Source organism: Rhipicephalus microplus, chromosome 5, assembly GCF_043290135.1.
Source record: "Rhipicephalus microplus isolate Deutch F79 chromosome 5, USDA_Rmic, whole genome shotgun sequence".
NCBI lineage: Eukaryota > Metazoa > Arthropoda > Arachnida > Ixodida > Ixodidae > Rhipicephalus > Rhipicephalus microplus.
The window spans coordinates 30,832,511-30,842,764 of record NC_134704.1 but is presented as its reverse complement, the minus strand read 5'-3'; the positions used below and the strand labels follow the sequence as shown (position 1 = coordinate 30,842,764).

The window sequence follows — 10,254 nt, the reverse complement described above, 5'->3', positions numbered from 1 at the left end:
TGGGTCATCCCCTGCACTCCTTCCTAAAGCTTTCCACACCTTACCTAGTCTCGCACTTCCTCCGTGGTCCGCCAACCTTTCACCAAGAGATAACGTCGAGTGATGACGTAATAATGTGACGTCATCGCGCGATGATCTATTTGTGTCAGTAGTGTTGATGCCACTCCGGGGGATGCCAACTGGCAATTCTTGCTGTTAATGAAGTGCCTACGGCTTTCGCTTTAGAATGAAAAAGCTCGTTGGTACGAAATGGTTGTGCGTCAAAGTTTGTGCAGACTGAATGTTGATTTCACACTAGAACATAACTGTGGCTCATTTTAACGTCAGGCACCAGTCAAGTACAGGTAAATGTCGCTCTGTATACGCCAGAAGTGCAGGACAGTCGAAATAACCGTAAAACACATGTTTCAAGGTGGTTCGCACGCGTCAGTTCTCGGTAGCGTGGCTACGCCTTGCATCTCAGGTGTGGCCTGGAGACCCGGGAGCCGCATAGTGTTTCGGTCGATCGACCATGGACGCCGTGTTTGGAGAGGTGACTCAGTGCGTTGTCCTAACGGTTAAGTTAACGCCGAGCCACTTTCTTTCTCGTCTCCCGGAGGTAGGAGATTGACGAAGTAAGCCAAGGTCTTGCTGTTGATCCAGCTGTAAGAGTTGTCGAACTCCAGAATGTCTGCAAAGAGGTGGACAGCAACACGCTTACTTAGGCACCAAGGGGAGGTTGCACATTATAGTTTCCAACCACATGAATTTAATACACGATTCAAGATACGGCAATAGACCAATCGCCCAACTGAACACGCTTCATCAATGTGTCTTGAAACTGTCTGGAGCATTTAGGTTTTTACTGACTTTTGGAATATTTTTGCTCTGTGCTCTCCGGAACACCCGCTTCATTTTTACCATCTAAATGAAATCGAAATTACTTTGCCTAAGCGACACCTTTTTATAATTTTTATTTTCGAAATGTTCCCATGATCGATGGTATGGTACGATAAACGTTATTTAGGCCCTGAAGATCAACGATTAGGTTGACGCAGGCGGGCCCCACGTCGGAACAGTAAGGTTTAAACTTATGCCGTATCGTGGGTCTTCTGGACGGGCTGTACTTGATCTCAATGATCTCCACTGTAAAGGACTCTTTGCCACCAGTCACTTTTTTTATCACAGTCTTTGAAAGCCACAGGACACCGTGGAAACGTACGATCCTGAGTAATGATGCTATTACACTTCTCGCTATGAAGTTAGCCCTTTCTTTCTGGATATTACTTGTTAATGAAGTTTCCATTCGGGTAAGTTCATGTTTGTAACAATCGCAATGTCACCGCTTGAGATTATTGAGCTTAGCGCGTGGCCCTGGGAATTCCCTTCTATTCATGCAGCAATGCTTTGTTATTTCACTGTATTTGTAAGCAATCGGTCCCTGTTTGCTCTGACATTTTATTGGGAACCTGGTCACATAGTGCACGGATAGCAAGCCCTCGTGCAGCTGCGTCAGACACCTCGTTTAAAATTGCCCGAGATGAATCGGCAGACCCCATGTGTGCAGCAAACCAGCGGATTTGGATGTCTTGGTTAGAGTTATTTTTTTCATGCATAACGGGTCTGAGTATTGCATCTAAAAGAGCTTACCGCTCCTTATGCGCAGTCTTTCTTATTGCAGGCATCGATACTACTTTAGGGGTGAGGCTCCTTCTGACGTGGGTCTGTCGCTCCTCCGTATGTATGAATGTAGGAATGTATGTATGTATGTATGTGTGTATGTATGTATGTATGTATGTATGTATGTATGTATGTATGTATGTATGTATGTAATGATTGATTTGTAGGGTTTAACGTCCCACATGTATGTATGTATGTATGTATGTATGTATGTATGTATGTATGTATGTATGTATGTATGTATGTATGTATGTATGTATGTATGTATGTATGTATGTATGTATGTATGTATGTATGTATGTATGTATGTATGTATGTATGTATGTATGTATGTATGTATGTAGCCACTGGTGGCACATATACAGGGGTTGCGAGATGAGAGATGGCGGTACTTGAAGTGTTCACTAGATGGATGCACGTACGGACGGACAGACAGACTAGCACACGAATGGACGGATCGATGGACGCACATACGTACGAACGGATGGACGCACGAACGGACTGACAGACGGATGGACGGACGGACACATGGATTGACGCACGGGTATTCGCGCGGACGGACGGAAGCACGGACGGAAGCACGGACGCTTCGCCCCACTCATCATCATTCACTCCGTGGATATGCTGCGATTTTTAGTGCCAGTCAGGTTAAGCAATCGCTTGTACGCGTGGACAGGCGCACATGCACTCTTACAGTACCTCCTACCCTCACTTTTTTCTTTTAATCCCTTCATCCATTTCGACCTCCCTACATTTTCTTCTTTTCATTTTTTTCCACGTCCTCTTCCAGTAGCGCAGCAAGGATTGTTTTTCTTAATTTTTTTTCGGGGGAGGTGGGCAGAAGGCAATAGGGTTCAATCATACTTATTGCTCGTTCGTGGATGCATTTGTATGTGTGGTTGTAGATATATATACGTGCCAAATCGAATATTTAGGGAACAAAGACGTTGAACATGCTCCCTCTCCCCAGCTACACTTGTGTCAGTGTCCTATTCATTTCATCTGCACGACTTCGTTTAAATGGTGGCAGCCAACATTTATGGTAGTAAACAACCTTTCATAAACTCACATGTCCCGGGTTTCTCGCAGACGAGGCAACCGCGCTCGGGCACCAGGCAGCACGATGGCAACCTCTGTTGCTCAATCAGGTACTCGCTGACCGAGCTACCCGGCGACTCGTAGCGTACGCCAAAAGACAGGTCCCCCGTGGCCGTCTGGAAGCTCCAAGAGAGCTGCTCGCCGGGCCGGGCCACGCGCATGGGCAACTCCCATCGCGAACGACGCTCGATGCGTTGCACTGAGACGCCCGCCTCGCGGGATAACCTTCGCTTGGCCAGTTCTTCCCTGACCGAGGCTGGAACATCACCGCCGGGACAGATCTGCGGAGGAAACACGCATGAAGTCAGTCACGAGCATCCTTGCCCCGCCGCGGTGGTCTAGTGGCTAAGGTACTCGGCTGCTGACCCGCAGGGCGCGGGTTCGAATCCCGGCTGCGGCGGCTGCATTTCCGATGGAGGCGGAAATGTTGTAGGCCCGTGTGCTCAGATTTGGGTGCACGTTAAAGAACCCCAGGTGGTCGAAATTTCCGGAGCCCTCCACTACGGCGTCTCTCATAATCATATGGTGGTTTTGGGACGTTAAACCCCACATATCAATCAAATCAGTCACGAGCATCCTTAACTCTGGTACAAACTGTTTTTCTATACTCGGGAACAAATTTCTGCGGTAATGAAGGGAAGGCTACGGAGCCAAAGTTGGCGTGTGCAACCGCTGCAGAATATAGTGCCACAAATGCGTCCCTGCTTTTCGCGTGAAAATAATAAAAAAAGAATACATAATTTTCTACTGGGTGCTGTTTATAAAGAGGCGCTGCGTCCACCGAGGAGATATTCATATCTGTTGTTGGTTTCTGAGGAGTCGCTTCGCGTTTTCGCGCGTCTAAAAAAAAATCGCACGTTTTACGTGCACTTCACAGTCAAAATGGCGTCTTTGTCTTTAGGCAAGCGCGGGTCTCCCTCCAGCTATTGCGACGACTCGCCGAAGGAGGTTGTGTCGAATTTCACTCACAAACAGCTGTGCAAGCGGACGTGTCAAATTGTGTGCAGTGGGATTACCTGACTGAACACGACCGTCCTTTGAAACGCGAGCCGAATCAAACTACCTCGCGGAGAAGTACAGGAGAAGTAGCTCCGCCCTTGTAGCTTTCTCTTCATTTCTACAGAAAGTTGACCCCGAGTATATAGGATTGTCTTCAAAAAAAAAATGTGAAAAAAATGGAGAATTGTTGGCTTGAGATCTAAAGGGAACAATGCTGCATTTTTTTAAAATCTTCTTGAAGCTTTGGCTGCATTGATGTGAACGTTAAAACGGCCCAGCTGTCCCGTTACATTGCCACCAAGCAGTGCTTCATTTGGAAGGTTGGTGTCTGAGGTTTTAAGTTCAAAAACCACCATTCAAAAGGTCACGCTGAAAACTATCTTTGCAATACTTTTAAATAAAAAAAGAGATAATTTGCTGGAATGCAAAGAACACCCTGGTCTAAAAAACAAAAACAGGCAGGGACGCTACTGGTGGCCTTCCCATTCCAAAAAAAGATGCCATTGAAATTCATGATCATCATATTCCGATAGCCACGCAATGTCCCTCCATCGCAGAAACATTCTAGAATGCGCGAATATCACTCGTGGTGGTAGCGTTCTAGGCATCGAGATTCTACACAGGTACCTTCATAGACGATGCTCGCGTGTCTTAAGCGCACGTCTTTTTGTTTTTTTTTTTTAATGTTTTTTTGTAGCCTCACAGCTTCTTCAATGCTTCCGGAAACAAACATACAGAGGCAAAGTGAGACTGAGATAACTGTACACAAAATGACATCCAAGGTGGCGTTAGTACATGGCCCATATTTAACGTGACAAAAGAGGTTCGGAATTCTTCCGTAAAGGAGTTCCACTCACTATGTGAGGACATCGAGGGTCTCCGTCCGGTCCCACCATGTTCCCGCCCCAGTGCTGTGGCACGAAGTCTGGGTCAAATCGTTCCATCAGGCCATTTTTCCAGTCGTCTGCATTGAACGGGTGCTAATCAATCTATAGATTATCGATTGTAGCGTCGACAAGAAAGCCACGAGCAAATCGGTTTTCCGGTTAAACCACAGGGTATAACCGGATCTCTGAAACCCTGGCAAAAGGTGTGGAGCTCTGTGTCACGATCATGCGATTTCCACAGTTGTTAATGAAAGTTCATTCAAGATTCTCTGCTTGAATGCACTAGTAGAAACTACGGCTGCGCCACCTATTAACAGCCATGGCACTGTGTTCTTTCGCTTCAGGTAGTGAAAGCAGCGTTGTTTCCGCAGGTGTTTCAACACCGGGCGCTCACCTGTGCCATAAATGGCCACCTTGTCTACCGTGCGCTGAGTTAGGAATGGCCGTATGAACTTCCACAGCAGCGGGAAGAACCGTGGCGCTGCGAAGGTAAAATGCAAACAGTCAGTTGGGAGTATGCTGCACCATGCATGTATACATGGACCTTGTCGGCAAAGCAGCTTTGTCAATGTTCATGAAGTGCGATGACACAAATTTGCCATGAGGACTACCGCAAGTAACGTTACAGACTTTCGAGCATAACTCTGGCGACTATATATTTCCCGCAATTGATTGATGATCGATATGTAGGGTTTAACGTCCCAAAACCACCATATGATTATGAGAGACGCCGTAGTGAAGGGCTCCGGAAATTTCGACCACCTGGAGTTCTTTAACGTGCACCCAAGTCTGAGCACATGGGCCTACATCATTTTCGCCTCGACCAAAAATGCAGCCGCGGCAGCCGGGATTTGATCTCGCGACCTGCGGGTCAGCAGCCGAGTACCTTAGCCATTATATATAGACCAACGCGGCGGGGCTTTCACGCAATTCACAAGGTGTAGAAGTAATTAAGAATGAAGCAGCACGTCGAGCTGTGGCAATAGATTTCTATGGCCACAGTAACAGTCCGCGAGTCACTTGTAGCTTCCTCTAATATTTGTTACAAAGGCAGCAAGAGGAGTCCTGTTTATTAAATAGTGATATGACTAATAACTAATGATATCAAAGTAATAAATTTGGCCTCACTTTTTATTAGACTGTTCAGTATGATAATTTCGGCACATTCCGAACAGGACAGTACTTTCATGGCAGCATGTACTGGTCCCTATAGCAAACTTCGATTTGTAAACATTTTCAATTCGCTTGTCCTTAACAGAGCCTTGCAGACAATGGCCTTTTTGTGCATAGTTTGTAGATTGTTTAAGTTGCGAGCGCTACGCTGCTATACTTCGTCAAAACACGATTTATGTGGTAGAAGCGCGGGATGAAAGGGCGGGAAACCCACCGTTGATGACGTAAGCTTTTTCGAGGATCTCCGGGTAGTTGTCCTCGTATGCCTTGAGCAAATCCGTCAGCAAGGTGATGACTGCAATGCAGAAGATGCTTAACCATTTTGATGGCTGAATCTACGTAAACGCCGTAAAAAGCTCGTTAGCTCGAACTTTACAGGACCGGAAGAATTGTCCGAATTAAAAGAAGGCTGAGTAATGGAAAGCTTTAAGAAAGCTTTAAACAAGTGCCTGTTAAATCAATCGATTTTTATTTTCTTTTTTTAGCACTTATGTTGTATGAGAGCAGTGTAAAACGTGTAATGTTCGTCATTCCTGACTTTGTTCCTAATGTGACCTCCGGCTCATGACCATCCCGAGTCTCATTACGTACAGCCACAATGAACACCAACACGTGCCCGTGACAGTAATTCCTTCGAAATAAAAAAAGAAAACAAAAAACACGACTGACCACTGATCGTTGACGCATAATAATGTAGCAAGCAAGTTTCATGCGAGCATGTGAACTGCGGCTGAAGCTCTTCATCTGCACCAGCTTCCACCTGCTTTGTGATGATTGCGCGCGCATTACCTAAAATCAAAATGAATCTACGGAGTGCCACATCCGCTGTCAATTGAAACTGCGCTTACTAACGACACCATCACAGCGTCCAAGCAGTTTCGAAGGTGAACGTGTGGCCTACGCCCAGGGTCGAAACCAAACCGCTGAGCACCGCATCTGCTGTTCAGTGAGCCTGGCTCGCTGATGCGCGATCATAAAAGGCGAATACACGGCTCTGAAGGCACGCGGTGAAAACGAAAGCTTAAGAAGTTTCCCGCAGCCCCTGACGTCTTTGCCGCCAGCAACGTCATTGTTTTAAGACTGCAGATGGCGAAAGCGCCTATCGCGAAGACCCACGGCCGTTTGGGTTGTTCTCAAACGACGTTTTCGCTCCTTTGCCTCGCCCGTTGACGGCGCTCAATTCTTGGCGTGATCTGTAGGTCATCCGAATAACCCACGTTGTGGCCAAACGGGACTAAATAAACGAGAGTTTGATGCCATTAAACAATGCACATGCTTGCCGCGACCTGAAAAAAACGTCAAAGGGATACAGTTTGTCGATTTAACGTGAGTCAAATTGACTAGCTTTTACTCTATAAACATTAGCGTTCTTTTAACACTAGTACTGAATTAGGGACACGGTCATTCTTTGCTCCTGAATTGAAACGGAACCTTGGTGCGGCAAGATTCTTTATTCGTCGAGTTCTCTTCACTGAAATGTGAAAATGTTTCAGACAAAAAAAAAGAATAGAACACGAATAACTTTCAGTCATTGTGAAACAATCTATACCTTCAACTCTTGACAGATGTTTTTTTTTTTGTGTGTGGGTTGTGTACACAGCAACGACGAGTTCTCTTCACCGCATTTCGTGCCGATCTATTCTTTTGTCTGCTCGTTCGAGGTAAACGATCTGGCACAACAGAGTGAGGAGACTTCGGGCGACCTTACCTTGCCAGGAGTAGATCTGGCGCATCGTGAAGTTCTCAAAGTCGGCGATGAAGAAGACTGTCTCGATCACCTTGTCCCTCTGAAAAGTCCACGCACAAACAGTTACAAGGAAGATCAGTATAGTGAGCACGGCACACTCCCACCGCTCTTATAGCCTCCCTGCGTTTGTCCTCTCTCATGTTTCCTTTCTTGAATGCGCTCGAAAAACTCAAGTTACTTTAAAGGCAGAAGTAAATAATGGAATCGCTTTACTTTTGCTTTAGAGTAATTGTAGTGACGATCTCTTCGTGGTCGCTGTGGTAAACATGGATTGGTTACGCAACCATTTTCATCAAGACAAATTTGTTCCTTTTGTAGAGCATTTTGATGACGCTGTCCGTCTGCTGTCTTTAATTTCAGTGGTAAAGCTATTGACGGTCTTACAATGAACTGAATGAGTTGCTAGATGTGTCTCCCTTTGAAATATGAAGGCAGAAAACACACACGGGAAAAAATAAGAGCTGTCTGACGTCATTCAAAGCTCTCGCGTGAAGTGCAAATCAGCTGGAACCTATTCTTTACCGGGAACGTGTGGGAAAATGTTCCCATCGTTTTCAGGTTCTTTACTGCCTTGTTTTGTGGTTCTTTACTGAAACCAATACTGAGTTCTATGTTGGATGCCTCACTGCAAAGAAAGATGTGCCATTTCCCTTCAAGAGTCTTAAGCGCCCATAAACCACCCAGAGGTCGAAATTTGGTTGTGGCGTTGCAGTTGTGCGTGAGTCTACAGCAAACTTGTTCGTCGGCTCGTCCGTCTATACCTCTCCGAATGCCTTTCCTCAAAGCCCAAGGTGAAAACACAGAAATTTGCTAGCAGAAGAGCACGCCCAGCGTCTGTTGGTGCTTTAGGGGTCCTTTAACCTGGTGTTTTGTGTTTACATTACAAAATTGTCCAAACAATCGAGAGGTATCGGTAATCTTTAGGGGATCGGCGAAATGAGTAGTGGATGTTGTGACACATGCGTGTTATACGAGTTTCGTGTTTATGCCACGAAATTGAGGAGCCATTTTATTCAGTGAAGGCGGATGCAGAGCGAAGCTGTTCAGCGCAGGACACTGAGATGGCATAGAATTTCGAACCATAGGCCTATCACGCACCCTTCAACTAAATTCAAAAATTTCTGTTCAGAAAGTTCATTTTGAGTTTCTCGTATGCTCTTTGAAAGCTTTCCATTTGAAATAAATGCAGCGAGCGAGTCTACCGCATTCATACTTGCATCTTCTTGCGGCATTGTTCGCTCCGCAACACGCGTCATTTTGTCGGGTTTTCCGCGCACGCTTTCCCTTTTGTGCGCTATCTTATTTGGTGTTCGCCACTCGTGTGTTCCCCTCTTGATTCTTTTTCTGTGAACCGGTGGTGAGTAGCGGAAGTTTCACCAAGTAGTGTGGTACGTACGTTTTTGTTGGTGCACAGGTATAAGTAACAGAAGCCTAGCCGTATACAGCACCTCTGTAAAGCGATTTGTTTTTCCTTAATGCAGAAGCCAGAATTCACCTGCTTCGAAGCACGCCTGAGACGATCCATGATACCCTCGAGTAAATACAGGGCATGACGCTTGACGTCATCCGCCGGAACCAACTCCAGAAAGCCTGCAAGTGGTAGCAGTTGCTGTTGTAGTAACAAGGTGGTGCGCCATATAGTAGTAGTAGCAGTAGTATAGGGGAAAATAAGAGGAGAATGAATCACCATAATAATAGTAAGTAGTAGCGAGTTGTAGAAGTATAAGTGGTAGTGGTATTATTGATATTTATTGTAGTAGTAGTAGTAGTAGTAGTAATAGTAGTAGTAGCAGCAGCAGCAGCAAAGAGGAGGAGGAGGTGTGGTATTTGTAGTTAGAGTAGAGCATTGTAGAAGTTGCAATAGTGGTTGTATTGGTATTGATAGTAGTAGTAGTAGTAGTAGTAGTAGTAGTAGTAGTAGTAGTAGTAGTAGTAGTAGTAGGAGGAGGAGGAGGAGGAGGAGGAGTCGTGGTATTAGTAGCAAGGAGTAGCTAATTACAGTAGGAGCACTGGTAGTAGTAATACTATTGGTATTGATTTAGGTAGTGGTAGTAGGATGAGGAAGAGGAGAAAGAGGAGTAGCATTATAAGTAAGAAGCAGTAGCGAATTGTAGTAGCAGTAGTAGTAGTATTGATTGTAGTAGTGGTAGTAGAAGAGTGATGAGAAAGAGGAGGAGTCGCGGTATTAGTAGTAAGTAGTATCAAATCAATTGGTATTGAATGAAGTAGTGGTCGCAGGAGGAGTAGAAAGAGGAGGAGTAATGGTATTAGTAGGAACTAGTAGCAAATTGTGGTAGTAGTAGTAGTAGTAGTAGTATTGATTGTAGTAGTGGTAGGAGGAGGTGGATGAGAAAGAGAGGAGGAGTCGGGGTGTTAGTAGTAAGTAGTGGCAAATCAATTGATAATTATTGCAGTAGTGGTAGTAGCAGGATGAGGAGCTATAGAAGGAGTAATGGTATTAGTAGGAAGTAGAAGCAAATTGTAGCAGTAGTAGTAGTAGTAGCAGGAGAAGGAAGAGGAGGAGGAGGAGGATTAATTGTAATAGTGTTAGTAGGAGGAGGATGAAAAAGAGAGGAGGAGTCGCGCTTTTAGGAGTATGTAGTAGCGAATCAACTGGTACTGATTGCAGTAGTGGTAGTAGCAGGAGGAGGAGGAGGAGGGGGAGTTACGGTATTAGTAGTAAATAGTGGC

At 45.5% G+C, this 10,254-nt stretch overlaps 1 protein-coding gene across 1 annotated transcript in view; it reads right to left on the bottom strand.

Moving 5' to 3' along the window:
• Positions 1-302: 302 nt before the first annotated feature.
• LOC119174775 (SEC14-like protein 2) overlaps positions 303-10,254 on the bottom strand; it is a 33,803-nt gene continuing 23,851 nt past the window's right edge. Inside the window, exons 6-12 of the mRNA XM_037425835.2 lie at positions 9,059-9,153; positions 7,525-7,603; positions 6,031-6,111; positions 5,038-5,124; positions 4,614-4,720; positions 2,729-3,038; positions 303-670 (exon numbers count right to left, since the gene is read on the bottom strand). Coding sequence (XP_037281732.2) covers positions 558-670; positions 2,729-3,038; positions 4,614-4,720; positions 5,038-5,124; positions 6,031-6,111; positions 7,525-7,603; positions 9,059-9,153 — 872 coding nt within the window. The 3' untranslated portion in view covers positions 303-557. The remainder of the gene's footprint in view (positions 671-2,728; positions 3,039-4,613; positions 4,721-5,037; positions 5,125-6,030; positions 6,112-7,524; positions 7,604-9,058; positions 9,154-10,254) is intronic.